The 16,999-nt window shown below is 47.7% G+C and overlaps 7 protein-coding genes across 7 annotated transcripts; 1 reads left to right on the top strand and 6 right to left on the bottom strand.

Moving 5' to 3' along the window:
* Nucleotides 1-671: 671 nt before the first annotated feature.
* N7500_007588 (transcription factor domain-containing protein) lies at nucleotides 672-2,351 on the bottom strand (the record flags this gene model as incomplete). Its single annotated transcript, XM_056678732.1, has 3 exons — nucleotides 672-1,326; nucleotides 1,390-1,803; nucleotides 1,870-2,351. 3 exons carry the CDS (start codon nucleotides 2,349-2,351, stop codon nucleotides 672-674), a joined length of 1,551 nt encoding a protein of 516 aa, XP_056529104.1.
* Nucleotides 2,352-2,868: 517 nt separating this feature from the next.
* On the bottom strand, nucleotides 2,869-3,357 carry N7500_007587 (uncharacterized protein; the record flags this gene model as incomplete). Its single annotated transcript, XM_056678731.1, is given in 2 exon segments — nucleotides 2,869-3,333; nucleotides 3,346-3,357. The coding sequence occupies 2 exon segments, from the start codon at nucleotides 3,355-3,357 to the stop codon at nucleotides 2,869-2,871; spliced, it is 477 nt and encodes a 158-aa protein (XP_056529103.1).
* Nucleotides 3,358-3,479: 122 nt separating this feature from the next.
* On the bottom strand, nucleotides 3,480-5,818 carry N7500_007586 (uncharacterized protein; the record flags this gene model as incomplete). Its single annotated transcript, XM_056678730.1, has 4 exons — nucleotides 3,480-3,884; nucleotides 3,951-4,239; nucleotides 4,294-4,720; nucleotides 4,762-5,818. Coding segments are annotated over 4 exons (2,178 nt in total), but the record flags the coding sequence as incomplete, so codon positions are not given.
* A 679-nt stretch (nucleotides 5,819-6,497) lies between these two features.
* N7500_007585 (CRAL-TRIO domain-containing protein) lies at nucleotides 6,498-8,154 on the bottom strand (the record flags this gene model as incomplete). The annotated part of the gene is made up of 4 exons (XM_056678729.1): nucleotides 6,498-7,033; nucleotides 7,116-7,215; nucleotides 7,288-7,329; nucleotides 7,384-8,154. The coding sequence occupies 4 exons, from the start codon at nucleotides 8,152-8,154 to the stop codon at nucleotides 6,498-6,500; spliced, it is 1,449 nt and encodes a 482-aa protein (XP_056529101.1).
* A 1,408-nt stretch (nucleotides 8,155-9,562) lies between these two features.
* On the top strand, nucleotides 9,563-11,182 carry N7500_007584 (putative MFS transporter; the record flags this gene model as incomplete). The annotated part of the gene is made up of 4 exons (XM_056678728.1): nucleotides 9,563-9,770; nucleotides 9,823-10,084; nucleotides 10,134-10,778; nucleotides 10,831-11,182. The coding sequence occupies 4 exons, from the start codon at nucleotides 9,563-9,565 to the stop codon at nucleotides 11,180-11,182; spliced, it is 1,467 nt and encodes a 488-aa protein (XP_056529100.1).
* Nucleotides 11,183-11,428: 246 nt separating this feature from the next.
* Nucleotides 11,429-12,210, bottom strand: N7500_007583 (uncharacterized protein; the record flags this gene model as incomplete). Its single annotated transcript, XM_056678727.1, has 2 exons — nucleotides 11,429-11,697; nucleotides 11,814-12,210. The coding sequence occupies 2 exons, from the start codon at nucleotides 12,208-12,210 to the stop codon at nucleotides 11,429-11,431; spliced, it is 666 nt and encodes a 221-aa protein (XP_056529099.1).
* Nucleotides 12,211-12,978: 768 nt separating this feature from the next.
* N7500_007582 (ankyrin repeat domain-containing protein) lies at nucleotides 12,979-16,889 on the bottom strand (the record flags this gene model as incomplete). Its single annotated transcript, XM_056678726.1, has 2 exons — nucleotides 12,979-13,491; nucleotides 13,560-16,889. Coding segments are annotated over 2 exons (3,843 nt in total), but the record flags the coding sequence as incomplete, so codon positions are not given.
* Nucleotides 16,890-16,999: the final 110 nt, after the last annotated feature.

The raw sequence follows: 16,999 nt of genomic DNA, 5'->3' as shown, positions 1-16,999 counted from the left end.
TTTACGGGGAAGTCAGAGAATGCGGGGATTTGACGGAGACCGGAGAAATTGCTCGGTCATTGCTCGCCCGAGATTGTTCTTGGGGAATATCTCTTGTATGGAAGTATTTGCTTATATGAAAGAAAATAGGAGGAATGGGAAAGAAACAAAGGATTGAGAAAAAGAGGAGTTCAGAACAACTTGTTAACTAACTAGGGAGAAATATGCAGATTCCCTGAGATATTTAGCAATATAGAAACATTCAAGATGGACTTGGAACAAGCAATTAGAGGGACTCGACTATACTAACAACAGAAAACCGACCACTGAGCTTCCGATGAAATATCTGAACAGTCATGTAGAATGACTATACATAATACCAAGTAAAGGCAGGTGGAAGATATTCAAGGTGATGTTTGCGATTATCGGTGGTGGATGTGCCTTGCTGCCAATCATTGCAGTCCAGTACCTTTCGACTTGTGGGGAGCAGGGCTAGCAGTTGCTATATCTTAATTTCGTTCAATGATTGTTGATACTCTCGATCACAATTAACTGCTCCGTGCCACTGGCGGTAAATGTACGAAAAAATAGTCATCGGAATAGATATTGTATTGAATGGACGCGATTGAGTACATTCCCCAACTTTGTCTTGATTTTTGTAAACATTGTAGTTTGCCCAAGGCATTTGGTATCTAGAAAAAGTTGCTTGGAACACTGTTTAACCATGACATGTCTTGAAAATCAGGAAACTCAAAGCCATCTAAGATCGCCGCGTTCATTCCTTCGCCAAATGACATATCGTTCCCTGCACTTGAGTTGACCCTTGTCTCATGACTAGGCATATGGCTGATATGCAGTAGACCTTCAGAGGCGACTTGTTCATATAGAATTTCAAGGGCCGCTACACATCGACGAGCGGATGTGCTATACGTTTGGTATTTGCGAAGAACCTCCAATGCGTGGTTCCAGGACTGGACAACTGAGCTTTCTGTAACCTCAGCAAGGATCGCCGCGCACAAACGGCCAGCGATCAAGACAGTCGCAGAAGTATAAACATCTATATAAGTCAGAATGCCGAAGGAGATGCCAGGGGTAGACCTATACGAACAAAGGATGTTATACCACCAGGCCGGCAAGGGGCCGCCAGTTCCGTCGGCAGGGACGTTATTATATATTAGTTCGATAGACTCTTGAGCAGCTTTGACACATATGATGGAGCACTGAAGCGCAACACGATGGGGGAAAGAGTCGTTCGTCGAGACCAATGGGTATGCTGTCGTAGTATCCCGAACAGCGCAGTATTTAGAGAGGGTTGGCCGAAACAAAAGCATCCGCACGTGGAGAAACCTACAAGGACACCTTGGTCAGTAAATGCAGTATGTTTGAGAAAAATTAGCATTAATCACATACCTTGCACGCAAGACAATGCTTTGCCGGTAAAATATAGGACTTGTGGGTACCGTTGAAGAATCTCCACGCAGGTGTGGAGGAAGGCTTCGTGTCCATCGAGTGAGCGAGCGGTCGAGCTCAAAGATAGTCCGCTCTCCCTCGCTTGCGACATTATCGAAATAGAAGTCATGAACATCTTCAGCATGATCGTCGGAGATTGGTTTGTAAAGGCTAAGAAGCACATCGTTCATGATCTCGTAAAGTTCTAATGATTTAGCGTAGAATGCCATCATTGATGGTCGATCGAGGGGCTGGGAAACCTCTTTGTTTGACCCAGACGGGATATATTCATCGTCAACGGCGGCTGGCAAGGGAACCGCCCCACTAGAGGCCTTTGAGATCATGGCAGGCCGACCAAATGTCATAGATATGACACTGAGAGAATACCGGAATCAGAATCATGCAAGAGATTAGCTAGTCAGGGCGTAGTGTTGAACATACCGATCCATTAGAATACAACCGTGCCATATTTTGCGCGCTAGTTGTTGCTCTTGAAAACTCCGAAGGCGCGCAATGTTCTGAGGAAGATGGAGCCCCAAACTTTGAGCATTACGTATCGCGAGTCCAGTAACAATCCAGCATTGATGTGCAGAATCTGTACTTTGCAGATACTGGGCCATGAGAAGCAAGCATTGAATCAAACCTGCCGATCCAGTATCCCAAAGATTGAATTGAAATAGGCCCTTGGCCCGCGAGAAAAAGGCATTTGCTGATGCTTCTCGCTCCTTAGGTGGGACAAAATCGGCCAACTGACTTGCTAAGGCGAATATGACGTTCAGCGTGCACATCAGCATGTTTTCATCATACTCCAGACTATCGCCAGTCCATATTTTCGTATATTCGTTTTTCATCTCAGCCGGGACAAGAAACGGATATAATGGGAAGACACACTCCCAGTAGACATCCATGAGGCTATCCGCCATTTTTCGCGGGGGAGCACATAGTTTGCCACAGAAGACTGAGGTCTTTCGCTCCGCATCGGCATCAGGCTTGATGGAACAGCCAGATGAGGAATTGAGGATCTTCGATTAGGAGAGGCGACTCTCCTGTCGACTGCGGTTCTAATTTGGCGCATAAACCCTGCTGCGCTAGAGCTTCCAAAGAAACCGTGACTAGGACGCTCTTCCTCTACCGCACCCATCATCGCGTTCACCCCATCTCGCTGATCTGTGAGTGCGGATATATCACCCTGACTATGTATGCTTTGTGTATAGTGTCCAGGTGTTTCGGGTTGGACATTATCATGTATCGGCGACAGTAGATTTGCCTGCTATGAATGGACCCGTTAGATAGTGAACCCAAAGCGTTATGATATACCAACTGGTGTGCGCTCTGATCCATGACCCTTCCCGATATGTTGTGGGCTTTCAAGTTGTTGGATCCGAGATTCTAACTGGGATATATAACTATTGAAACAGAGATTAACAACCGGAGGGTAGTTTAGCTGTAGAATTGATGGCGCTCACGTTTGCCTTGCTCGCTTTTTCTCCAACTCTCCTGTATAGACACATTGAAGCCCATGGTCGGTCTTTTTGCTACATGGCCCACACACTTCATTGGGTTAATACGGGTGGCATTCCGTCTGAACCCATCGCAAGGACATACCCGGTTGTATCCCATCACAACGAACTTTCCTTGCTCGACAATCATCACAGGCGACGGCGATCTTCCGACGCTTCGCTCTAGGGTGGGACTCAGACGCCGAGTGGCCCATGATAACAGTCGCAATAGGAAATTCGACAACGGAAGAGCATGGAAAGCTCGGGATTCTATCCGAGAGACCACGAGATCAGGCACAGGAGACTGGGGTGACCAGAAGCGCAATGTCTCCACGTGACGAAGATGCGGTACGGAATCATTTCCGGGGTCGGAACCGCTTCCGTTTGGCCCACCAGCAACGGCGATCTATGTACGGACTACGGAGTACATGGGTACCTACTGGGTTCGATGTACGTAGAGATTGTACAGCTATCCCTAAACATCTGATTCTGCAAGTGGCGGCGCAATTGATCTCGCTGTTTTGAATATCTGGTTGCACTGGACTGATATATTCAGGTGAAGTTAATCCATCCTAGCCATGAATCGGACATGTGTTGCATATTTCCATCAAGCCAACCAAGAAATAAGTCATGATCGTCGAAATTGACACCTCCAAGCAAGCTTGCATCCCCAATCAATTTATCATTCGTTCCAGTAGCTTCTACGACCGAGGAAATTCCGTCGGCGGAGAGGACTTGGTCTAAGACGTGGCGGATTGCCTTCTGGCCTTGCTGTGCGACACGGTAGTTACCATCATGGGGTTTAATGATGGTGTCCAGATATGCCGCGAAAAGTGTGAGATTTTGAATGATCTCTGAGCGAGGGAAGCCCAGAAATGAGCTTGTCGCCGTCGATCTGGATCGACGCAGTAGTTCTGCACAGAGAACACCGGCAGAAGGCAGTCCCGGTAAGCAGACCTAGTAAATGATTTGAGATTTCAGTATTTTAGCCTTCACCCACAATGAGAAATATGGTCAACCTACATTAAAGCCAACATCTTTGATGGGCTGTCGGGAACGAGTCTTCTCAGAAATCATAGTGATTAATGCCCCGAGTATCTCTCGAGCTATGCCAATAATTGCCTCGGGCTGTGTCTGGGTGCGCTTACCGAGGGTCCGGTAGAGCAGGAAATCATTGTGGAGGAACTCTATATGAATTTCGAAAAGGAGGTCATATTCTACTCTGGAAAGGGCCCCTCCGTCGGTATCAGGTTTCCAAAGGAGGAATTCTGGCAGTCCCTGCCGCAATTGGCGGGATTCGTGCGAAAGCTGCCTGGGAACGTCAGCTGCGCCATATATTTGGTAGGGAATTCAACTGTCAGCGTACTCGACCCTTTGGCTAAGATTATCGAGCTGGCAACTTAATGAAAGTTCCAAGATCTTCTCACGGAGAACGCTAGTGATTAAGGCAATTCGTGGCCACGTGCCCTTCAGCAAGCTTGATTCAAGATTCCATCCACTCTTCTCATCCAGTCGAGTGATTGCCGCATCACGAACAGCCGTATCAGCGAATATTTCCTCCACGCTCAAGTCAAGTGGCATTTGAATATCGCAATAGCGCCAGCTGATGAGCGGCGGGCGACCCAGGAAAGTGGCAAGTACTTTGTCCATTGAGTAGGCCGCGACCATGGTTCTTTTTCGCATCTCAGAAAGAAAGAATGGAGCCTTGGTGCTAGAGTCCTGATGAAGCCCGAGTGCAAACACTGTTGTCGATAGATCTCCTAACTTTCTCCACGGTCGAAAGTCTGGGAGCTCTATTAGACAATGATGGCAGGAAACGAACGGGATAACAAACCACTTTCACCATAGACTATTGCCAAGAGTGTAACCTGATGCAACAACAGCCAGCCTACGATGTCATTCACAATTCCAGTACTGTCGCAGAACTGAAGGCAGATGTCCCCCACAGCAGTCGCCGTTATAGCCAGACTCTTTGGATCTATCGTATTCTGACGCATGAAGATAGGGTCACTATGGGGGATCCAATCCGTGGCTAGGCCTGTCAGCGTAAAAAGCATCCCAATCAACTCCCACCTTCCTTCAGCCGCAGATTGAAAGTCCTCCCAGGTCATTGAAGGGTGCACGTCAAGCGACCGGCCATGCGTTTCAAAGAGCCTCCTAGATAAGCGCAAAGCGCGTTGCTTTGTGTCCATCCCCCGATGTTCTTGGGAGTTCCACATTTTCTCAACAAGAGTGAAAATCATGTTCGTGATTGGCCAGCCAAGACTCCATCCCTTCCATACCTTAAATCGAGCAGTGACCACATCTCTATAAAATGGGAGGTCCTCCAGGAGTGCCAAGACCCGAGCACCGAGATCGATTCGCTTTTGATCAATGGGAAACTTATCATGACTTGAGAGACACGGAAACCCGACAAGGAGGTCGTTTCTGGTATCTGTAAATGCATCGGAGTAACTAGTCTGTCCCAGGAACCCGGGGGCCGAGACGGATGCTTTTTTCCGCGTCCAGACGTCGTTGTCACTCTGCAGTCGACTGATGGGACTGAAAGAATCTGATTCGCACACGATGCGGCGTTTCTTTTCAGGACGTCTTCCAGTGAGGGGTTGGGTCAGTGGTGCCGGGTGATAGGTACAATGGAAACCACGGCGCTCACAGCGTCCACAAATAGGACTCAAATGATCGCATCGCAACTTTGAGGTACGGCATGGCTCACAGGAAGCCAATTGACCATTACGGCGGGGGGTTGCCATTGGGTAAACTCCCGGTATGACTGGAGGATAGGAGTCGAAATGTTTTGCCAAACAACGTAGGGTAGTTGTCGGGGCTCGGTCCTCGGAGCTCGGAGTTGGATGACTAACGGCCCAGGGGCCGGTACACCGACATGGATGGACCTGCGCAACCCCACAAAGCCCAGAGCCCAAAGCTCAACGCCCAGCCACACCCAGGCCAAAAGGTTGGGCCTTGGGCCCAGAAACCATCAAGAAACCACCAACTAATGAACGCCGTTTCTCGCCTATCTCCGGCGGTGATATTTTATTATTCCAATTGATATATAGTGAATTGATAATTGAATATATGAATCACGGTATAATTGTGAGAAAACACGCTTTTTGGAGAATTTATAAATGATGGTGGCTCACTGGGAAAATGGGAGTACTCCCAACCAGATGCTAGATATAATATCACCACACTATATCGACCTTGACGGGTCGGATCTCATTTCAATTGGATTTGTATGTTTATAGAGCCATCATTATCTTACATCACACATTTAGGCTTTATAAGGCAAGTAGAAGGCTAGATCCATAACGTTTGTAAGACCCCAATTGGTGAGCGCAAAGATCCCGTTAATACGCCTTAACGGGGGCCTATACGGCCAAGCATGTCGATGTGAACGCGAAAAGGAGATTGGGACTCGTGTCTCTAGGTGGTTGATCTTGGAGCGAAATACTCTATACCGTGAGGGATAATTTGATGGAAATCTAATGTCAAGGGCCGCTCAATCGGTAATAACTTTAAGAATTCCAGTACTTCAATGGTGAACATATAGCCCCTATGATACATCAATATCTACGAAATCGCGAATAATGCACTGTCCTCTATCCGTTCTAAATGTTCCACGTCTAATGCCTTTGCCATTTCAGCGCCACTCTCCATAGCAGGCTCAGGATAGAAGTCCACCTTGCCACCATCCTGAATAACCTTAGTTCGGTCTAGGTGAAGACGAGCCCGAACATAGGGATCCAGTTTCCAGTAGTTCACTCGCAGTCGTTCAGCTAGATATGCTCTTTCGCTTTCGCTAGAACGGAGTAATGCCGCGTCTCTTGCTTTAGTTGCCCTAATCCATCTAGAGGTGGCAGCCAAGAACTCTTCGCCAATAGCTTGTCGCTCGCCTTTCAAAGCGTTTCGTGTTGTAGTATCATCCATCTTTGAGTTCTCGATAGGACTGGGCTCAACGTATTTGTATGACCACTTCTCGTCCCCGCCCATCTCTTCCAGGATCTGGTTCCGGGGAATGAACTTCTCGAGGTCGGCGACAGTATTTGTGAACTCAACCTTGGCAGCAATTTCAGGATCCATCCAGCCTCGAATGAGTCGCCAAATACCTACATTGCATTAGTCAGTCCAAATGGCACAACAAAAGATAGGCCAGGCTATCTTTGACTATAATCACAAGGATCAACTGACCTGAAAACACCCACGGGGCATTATGAATCAGAAGAATTCCTATGCATTCAGGATAGTTCGCTTCAAAGCATCTGAGAATGAACTTTACTGGTGGGTATTCCTGCCCAAAGAATAGGGGTTAGCCATGGAAATGGTGATAGTGATAGTATATGGACTGAAAGCGATGGTGTACCATGTTGGACAGTCCAAAGCCTGTCATATCGAATAGAACAGCCTAAATTGGAGTCAGCGACACCGTCCCACCTCGTCATGAAAGATGAACTCTTACTGCAGTCTCAACCGGAGGAGTCAATGTAAGTCGCACTGACTCAATAACATGGACAATATACCGCTCCAAAGATTCTTCACTCTGGTCCCCAGGCCTGTGTAGACGGACTCTCACCACCACTATTGGACGACCAGTCCTATCAATGCCATGCACGTAGCTCTTTCCCATGCGCATTTGAGATAGGAAATCATTTCCGGCTTTTCGTTCACTTGCGCTGGTTTTGTTCTCAGTCTGCTTGAGGGCATAGAGCTCTCCGTTTGCCATCACGTCTTCATCTACATTCATCTCCTTGACTCGCCAAAAGATCGCTTCCATCATCATTAGAAATGACCTGGGAACATCCCATTTGCGAGCGCGGAGGAAGCGCAAAAGCACGGCGTCGGGGTGGTCGTGTTTGAGAGTGTCAAGTACTCCCGTACGAAGCTCGGTAGGTGTAATCTCCGAGAGGGTCTTCTTGATTGCGTTGGACTCAGTTGCATCAACCCCTATTTCCACAAGAAATTTCAAAATATTTTGGTGATATGGTATGTTCGGCGTGGATATTGCTTTTTCGGGCACGTTGCTCTGTCTGCGCCTAAGTAGGGACAGCCGTCTCTGGGGTTGAATGGGACTGAGATTCTCCGCACAGCCATCGGAAATCTCATCAGAACTCTTGCTGCCTGAGGAGGTTTCGCCTGCCTTGAGAAGAAAGCACCAAAGCTTCTGTAATTTGGCCTCCTGATCGTTGGTGATGTTCCCCAAGAAACCGGGCTTGGGACTATTAGAAGCCATTTTTTCTCAGTCAAATGCGAACTGTAAAAAGAGAATCGATGCTGAGGTTGATGAAACAAAATGCGTAGATCGTGGAGGATTCCTTCGTTTGAACAAACACCCCAAAAGATAGAAAGCGCAATAATTTTGGAGACCATAAATCAAGTCCATAGATTATCATCGCAAATACACATGAAAGCCGTCATATCATAGTCTGCCTCGGTCCCTAGAAACTGGGGAATAGGGCAACCCCTCTATGTGACGTCTTGTCGATCACAGTGATATGAACCAAACAGGCCTCCAGTTCCCCAGGTTCCAGCATCAATTCATAGGGGAAACCTCGGGCCCTCGGTCGCAAACAGTTCTGGGGACATGTGGTAAAACCGAATTTTGGGACTCGAAAAGTGTAAAATCATGAAGAGGCCGGCCTCACATTGCTGAAAAGTGCTTTTTTGGCCTAATACCTGGTAGAGTCGATATTGCACTTATGTCTTCTCGTCTACATATACTGTGGCTTGCCTGTAGGATATACTTGACCGATTCTGTGAAATGAATCTGGGCAAAAACTCCAAATTTATGGAATACATTGATCTACGTCGTATAGCCCTGGCCCATAGGTGGGGAAATGGGTACTCAGGCCCGGCATTGCTTCCGTGTAATTCGTAGTGATTTTCCGTTGATATTCACAGCTCTATGACATGGTCGCTTTATGGCTGATCGCATTAATAAATGGACACCAGGACATAAGAGTAACACGAGTATGACTCCAGACGGGCAAGATAAAATGGATTTTTAGAATACTATTTCATTTATATGAAATCTGGGGTAAGGGCGCAAAAGCCGGGATATATCCCATTCAAGGTTCGGCTCGCCTATTACAATAGCAAAGGGCTTTACAAGAGGATTCAGCATGGAATATATCCCGCTCTTGACAACGTAGACTTCGGGTGTTATCTATAATATTAGCAATATTCATACGTATACCTTTATCGTTAATGGATTGTGCTCAGATAACAAGCCGGTCGGGATACGTACAATATAAATATCGCAAGGAACAATGTGCTTACCATGATCAATTCTGTGCACTCAACTCTTATGTAATTAACTGATATGGATATTTCACCTGTAGTGAAGCGGTAGGGCCCATAGCTTGACCATAGTACGGAGTATATCCAGCCAAATCATAACGGAGGGCTTTTATATTAGTGTCAAGTGTCAGATAAAGAATCGGCCTAAGCTTGAGACTTTCCGTCTCACCGGTGTCTGCTTGGTGGCTTATCAGCCGTCACTTCTGACTGAAAAATTCTTGGCGTTTATTTCTTATCTTTTGTGTCATATAAATATACATGGTGAGGGCAGGGGGGTATATATCCCGAATGCGTTTGAATAAACTGGAAAACCCTTGGAATTATCGCATTGAATCCTAGCCATGTCTATTGAAATCGATTCTAGTGACCTTCCCTCTTCAAAGCAAGATGTGCCGGTCACTATATCAAGTGTGGAAATTGACCCTCAAGCGGAGCGTGCCTTGGTCTGGAAGTTTGACCTTCGATTACTTCCTGTGTTAGCGATGATGTATCTGTTCAACAGCCTGGACAAGTCCAATTTAGGCAATGCTAAAACAGCTGGATTGGAAGGTGCGTCAACAGGAATCATGAGTGAAAAGAGCCTCATTGACAATGGCAACAGACACTCTCTCACTCAAGGGCAATCAGTATAATCTGCTTCTGAGCATTTTTTTCATCCCTTACGTTTTGACTGCACCTTTTCTCGGTCTTCTAGGAAAAATGTATGGACCGAATATTGTGCTGCCCTGCATGATGCTTGCCTTCGGACTTTGTACAATCCTTGTTGTCGCTGTGTTCAACTTTGGCGGCCTCTTGGCGATCAGATGGTTCTTGGGTATGGCCGAGAGCGCTTTTTTTCCATTGGTGATTTATTACCAAACTACGTATGTCCAAATTCTCAAACCTTCTAAATCATCCCTAATTTCGAGCCAGCTTCTACCGACGGGGTGAGCTAGCCCGCCGACTCGCGATTTTCTACGCTGCTCAAACTATTGCTTCGGCCTTCTCTGGCCTGCTGGCATTTGGAATCTTCCGTATCAACACAGGCCCATTGGCTCCATGGAGGTACCTCTTCTTGATCGAAGGCGCAGGAACTATTCTCTTTGCACTATTTGCACTCTGGTATCTACCTCGGTCGGCATCAGAGGCAACGTTCTTAACGCCAGATGAGAAAGAACTCGCATACCTTCGTTTGCAGATTGATAGCTCTTCTGTGGTCAACGAAAAGCTAGACATCCGGGATGCATTCCGAGTATTTAAACACGGAACTAGTTGGGTGATTTTAGGGATTCAAATATGTCTGGGAGTTCCGCTTCAAGCTGTTCAGCTTTTCCTCCCGGTGATCATCCAGCGCCTTGGATACAGCACCGTGAAGACCAACCTATTCACTGTCGCCCCAAATATCTCAGGTGCTGCAGTTCTCCTTATCCTGGCTTTCAGCAGTGACTGGACGAGATGGAGGTTCCCATTCATTGCACTCGGATTTGCATTCACCTTCGTGGGGTTCGTGATTTACGCAACCATCGATGTGCAGCGGGATCTAAACGTGGCTTATTTCGCCTCATTTCTGATGACTTGGTCGGTCTATCTTCACTGAACCACGAGACAATAAACTGACATAGTTGATTAGGGGCACCTCTGCGCCCTCCGTTCTTCTCGACGCTTGGTATAACAACAATACTGCAAATGAAGGGCGTCGCTTGGTATTGACAAGTATTGCGGTCCCGTTGGCAAACTTGATGGGAGTTGTCAGCTCGAACATATTTCGTAAGCAGGATGCGCCTAATTATCTTCCAGCTTTAATCACCACGGCGTCATTTGGTGGGACTGGTATTATCTTGACTCTCTGCCTCGGGCTTTGGATGATGGCGGATAATAGGAGGAGAGACCGATCGCAAGGTGTTCATCTCGGGGCAAGAGATGTCCCTACGGAATATCTCAAGGATGGGCCTGCCTGCGAAAATTTTCGCTGGTTTTATTGAGATGTTCTTCAATCGATACATACATTTGAACTTGAGGCAAAACTGGTATTATTTTAAGCTATGATTAAAGAAGAGACATGGAAGATTCAAGTAGCATTTCTGCAAGGAAATCCTATCAACCAAGGGAAACACAGGCCTTGGACAACTAGATAACCACGTAATTCCCGGCTTGGAGGACATGTCAGTCTGGGCAGCCAAGTAGCTTTGACAGACGCCCTGCTATGTGAAGAGCCAGTATTCGTTGATTTACAATTTACATCCAGTTGGAGCTGCCCCAACGGAGTCAGGATACACAGGTGTCTGCCCTGCATCTTCGCACTTGCAGTAGTTGGTCTCCAGGGGAACATCCGAGCACGCGCTTGCCGGCGCTGTTGCGCAGTACGTATTGGTTGAAACAGAGGTTGTCATGCCCGCTGGACAAGAGCTCGAGGGCATGCAGAAGGTGTCCACGGTTGATGCACCTGGGAGCATCGTCATGCTATACCATTGATCTCTGGCACACGAGCAGGAAACAGCTTTTGAAAGAAATGAAGTATGTTAGCCTCATTGTCTACATACCAGCTATAGTTTGATGAGGCGGATAATAAGACGCGAATTGACCAAGGAAAACGAAGAGGGAGGAAGCACTCACCACTGATGATAGTTGACTCTCCTCCTGCCAAAGTACCCTCATACAAGGTCTTTGTGGTCCAAGGGATCGCTCCATGTGAGCACTCAGTCGTGATCCAAGACGCATCAAGCGGGAAACAGGTCGACATCTCCATGCAATGACCAGGGTGCCAAACCGAGGGAAAATACCCTTCCGAGCACTGGATTGGGGGCTCTGGTCTAGCGCAGTATGACGTGGGAGTTCCCATCGTACAATCTGTAGTGTAGACCGCAGTTTGGCCGTCCGAGCAGCTGAGCGATGCAGCCTTGGTGATCATCGCTGGCGTCGCGGTCGTTGTACCTGCGGCAGTCTGCTGGGGGAATGCCACGACAGCAGTGAAGAAGAAAGATAATAAAGTGAAGACTTTGGGAAAATCCATTTTAACAACGATTTGAGGTCCTTTGGTACTAAGCAAATCAAGCAGCCCGGGTCTATAAATACTATAAAAGGTGTGATAGTGACCTCAAGAATTCAAGGCCAGGGCCGAACCGGGGTTTTATACCCTCTCACTGTAGCCGAATCACTCCGTGCTCCGTAACCCCGTAGAATTATTTGGAAGAATGAAAAGACGAAAGGATTTCTCGCTCCCCCACATACGTGAGACTAGTGTTGGTGGGGCAATTCCTGCTAGCTTGAAAGTGAGACAAAGGGTTCAGGTCAGCTCATAGCGTTACTTCCACATGGATCGAGTATCCGTCGAGTGAATGGGGTAATTGGACGCCTTGCTCTTTGTCTCAAAAAGACAAGGAAAGACACGGATATTAAAATAGGGTCATGCTTTAACGAGATCATTATCTGAGAACTTCCACGAACTAAGGCCGCCCCCACATGCAGGCAGCGCACTTGTTCGTATTGTTAGCACACCTGCTGATGGGGGACTTGTAGATTGTCCAAAAATGTGACGATCTCTCGAGTGTTTGGATTTCAAGCCTATTATAACTTTGATCGAGTACCGCCGCTCTCTTACTGGCCCACCGATCTTAAAGCCTGATAAGGTGATCACTGTACCGATAGTTGAGCATAGCCTCAGATAATAGGACTAAGGCTACAAGATCTGGATTTTTGAGAAAAGGATGATATATATGGTATTTCATGATGCTGTATTCTCTGCACCTGCGATTCGGTCGGCCCTCCAGTTGTAGAACCTCTATGAAGTCGCAGAGGGACGAGAAGGGAAGTCGAACATTGAAATCTCCCCCACATTCAGCTTCCATGCTTTATCTTCTTCATAGTCATCCTCGCTATCTTCTTTTTCCTCCTCCTCATCACTATTATCCTCCTCATCGTCTGTATCGTCATCACTATCATCCGTATCATCATCCTGATTGCTGTCTGTAGTATCGTCACCAATTTGATCGTCTTCAACATCTGACTCTTCACTATCCGAATCTTCCTTTGACCAGCCGCGCTCTTGTCGCTCCCGGCAGTCTTGTAAAATCTTGCAAGCATGATCAAGTCTCCACTGACCCAGATGACTAGGCTTGCGGTCCACTAAGCTCCAGTGTGCCCCGTTCTTCATGAGGAGCTCACAGGATGCTGCCCGGTCATACAATGCGGCTGCATGCAGTGCAGAGTGACAATATCCACCAAGAGAATTGAGCTCGGCGCCTTTTTCAAGAAGGAGCTCAACCAATTCATAGTTTCCAGACACAGAAGCCGCCTGTAAAACTGTGGAGTATTTCCCCCAGTTTTGTGGATATTGGCACCGTATCTGAGTAGAAGGCGAACGCCACCAATGGATCCACTGGCAGCTGCCGCCTGTAATGCACCAGAATAAATACCACCTGTAGCATTTGGATCAATGCCTTTCTTCAGAAGCAGCCTTGCAATATCAAGATTGTCTGACACAATAGCTGCTGTCAATGCTGTACCAAATTTTCCACCGGTCGTGTTGATGTCAAACCCGCGACGAAGAAGAGCCTTTACAATCGCCTTATTTCCAGTGACGCTGGCGGCCTGCAGTGCGTTGTGGTACTTCCCTTTGCCAGTAGGCTCGATGGCTGCCCCTCGTCTGATGAGGTAGGAGAATACCGAGAAATTATCGCATGAGGATGAAGCATATTCAATCAGTGAGCCAGATCCACCAATCGAATTTTTCAAGTCAGCCCCCTTTTCAACTAAGAGCCGAAGAATCCTTAAGCGCCCCCTCTCAGCTGCTGCATGAGCTGCGGTAGGATAGGCTGCATTTCCTCCCAGGTTGACATCGGCACCAGCATCCAACAACGCCGAGACCGCATCCTCTGCATGCACAACCGCGCATATAAGCGCATTACCATAAATGCCACCTTGAGCATTCACATCTGCTCCGACATCAAGCAGGATGTCGAACACATTATCATCCTCTCTCCACCTTATACATTGTTGAAGTGGTGTCCCATACTTCCGAACGGGAGTATTTGGATCAGCACCATGATGTCGGAGAAGGGCCGAAACTAACGTTGCGCAAGAATTTTCAAGGGCTGCGCTCAAAGCCGTCCCATATTGTCCACCCTCAAGATGGACTGATGCGCCAGCATTTAGAAGACAAGATATGATAACGTAATATCCACTTGCATACGCAGCCTGTAGCGCGGTGCCGAACTTGCCACCGACAATATTAGGGTCTGCTCCATGCCGAAGCAGTAGAGAAATGGTGTCATCATTGCCTTCAGCCGCCGCGGCTTGTAGAGCAGTGGCGTATATACCTCCTTCATTATTCACATTGGAGCCAGCATCAAGCAAAATTTGGCAAGTGTTGTCCCGACCATGAGTGGCGGCTGCCGTTAGCGGATATTCGAAAGGCGAAGGTCCAATGGGGCAATTGACATCAACTCCCCGGTTGACTAATAGCTGGGTAACCTCATCGTGGCCTTCTTCAATGGCAGCCATCAATGCGCTGCCATATTTGCCGATTTCACTCGCATGGATATCACCACCAGCTTCTATCAACATTGTGACCGCTTCCTGGTGTCCCTGGGATGCAGCAGCCTGTAAGTTCGTGCCATACAAGCCACCGACTTGATTAACGTCACTCCCGGCGTCGATTAAAATTCGAATTTTGTCCATATCTCCTACAAAACATGCAGCTTGTAACGCAGAGCAGAACATTGCGTGTTCAATGTCCACTGAAAGATGAGCGCCTCTTTGAAGTAAGTATTGAACTCTTTCATTGGATCCTCGCTCTACCGCACACTGTAGTGCTGTTATGAAATCCCCACGAGTATCCTCATCATCATCCTCATCCTCATTTTCAAGAGGCTCAATAGCAAGATTGATGTCTGCGCCGTGATCGAAGAGAAGATCCATAAATTTCTCATGATCGAGTACGACTGCCATGAGAAGGGCTGTAGGATAGCAATCATTGACGGCATTCACGTCCGCACCTCGCTCGAGGAGGAAAACACAAAGATCATAGTTCTCGCATTTCAAGGCGGCTCCAAGTGCGCAGAAAATCATATCGTCAGAGTCCGCTGAGGCATTGATGTCTGCCCCAGACTCAAGCAATAACTCTGCAACAACAATACTTGATTTTTGCCCACGACAAGCTGCAATCAGGGGGGTTCCGTACTTTTTATCGTTTGTGAAATTGACATCTGCACCTAGATCAAGTAGCAGACGAACCATGTCTAGATTGCCCTTCACGGCTGCAGCCTCTAAGGGTGTGCAGCAGGGATGTGTTGAAATGGTGCTACAGTCGTCTGTAACTGCACCCATTTCAACGAGGACCTTCACAACATCAATGTGTCCTTTGTTCGCAGCCACCATTATGGCGTTGCTCATCTCGTAAGTATCCCCAGTTGGAACCCCCAATTTGAACAGTAGCCGAACAATCTCCGTGTGGCCATTTTGAGCGGCTGAAACGAGCGCCGTTCCTCGATCTGCGCTAGTCGCATTGACATCCACTCCCACCTCCGCCAGTAGACGCACTACTTCTGCGTGTCCCGCAAAGGCTGCCATCTGCAGACTATTTCCATAGTGCTCGTCGAAGAATTCGACATCTGCGCCGGCACTGAGGAGACATCGAACGATCTTGACATGACCCCCCGCACTCGCCGCGTTAAGTGCATTTCGATGCTTTCCTCCTTTGGCATTGACATCTGCTCCAAGCTCTAGGAGAAGCTTCACCGAATCCATATTGCCCGCCATGCACGCTGCATACAGACTATCAGTCCCCTTGTCATTCTCGTCATTTACCTTGGCACCTTTTGAAACCAGTGAGCGAATCAGGTCCAACATCCCCATAGATGAGGCTGCCATTAATGCACATCCGTGTCGACCACCCAAAGCGTTCAGATTGGCTCCTCGCTCAATAAGAGCATTGACCATCTGCATATTCCTTCCAACAATAGCGGACACCAGAGGATACGCATACCAGCCACCACGGCCGTTTACATTTGCGCCATGGTTGAGGAGAACTTGAAATGTTTGAAGATGTCCCTTCTCAGCAGCGGCTGCAAGGGGAACACCGTATCGCTGGCAGGTAACGTCGATGTCTGCCCCATTAGCAAGAAGGAGTGAAACAACATGATGGCGACCATTCAGGGTAGCAATCTGGAGGGCGGTGCCATTTCTTCCGGATCGAGCATTGAAATTCACTCTTCTCTCTAGTAGAAGCTTAACGACCGACTCATGCCCTTGCCCAGCGCCTACATAAAGGCATTTTTCCAACACAACTGCGTCTATCGAATCAACCTGGTCAAGAAAGACTTTTATCACTGACTCGTGCCCACCACTTGCACTCGCTATCATGGGATCTTCCGTGTCGACGTCAGCGCTGCCATCCAGCAAAAGTGAGACGGCTCGATGTAAGCCAAAGAAGCTTGCAAAGTAAAGAGAGGAATTATTCGAGGTCTTCAACCGCTGGCCGCTGGACTTTTGCAGATGAAAGAATATATGACACCACGTGTGGTAATTGCCCCCATACTCGGTCTCAGATTCAAGTAATCTCATGGTCAAATCAAAGACACCGTCACTGAAGTCGCTGAGATGCGCGTGGGTGCCCCATGCTTGCACGGCATATGGAAGAAACTTGTACTCATCGAAGGTTTGCAACAAGGCTTTGCCGGATCTTTCCTTGGTTCCTGAGAAGTCATCATAGGTCAAATAAGTCAGGCAAACACTCGCCAGCTCAGCATGAGCATCACCATACCCAATCCAGAACTGTGGCATGGTATCCCTGATGGGCTTAG

The sequence above is a fragment of the Penicillium coprophilum genome, assembly GCF_028826855.1.
Source record: "Penicillium coprophilum strain IBT 35676 chromosome Unknown utg000005l_segment0_segment0, whole genome shotgun sequence".
Taxonomy (NCBI): Eukaryota; Fungi; Ascomycota; class Eurotiomycetes; order Eurotiales; family Aspergillaceae; genus Penicillium; species Penicillium coprophilum.
The sequence above is the reverse complement of the archived record's forward strand: the minus strand, read 5'-3'. Positions and strand labels throughout refer to the sequence as shown.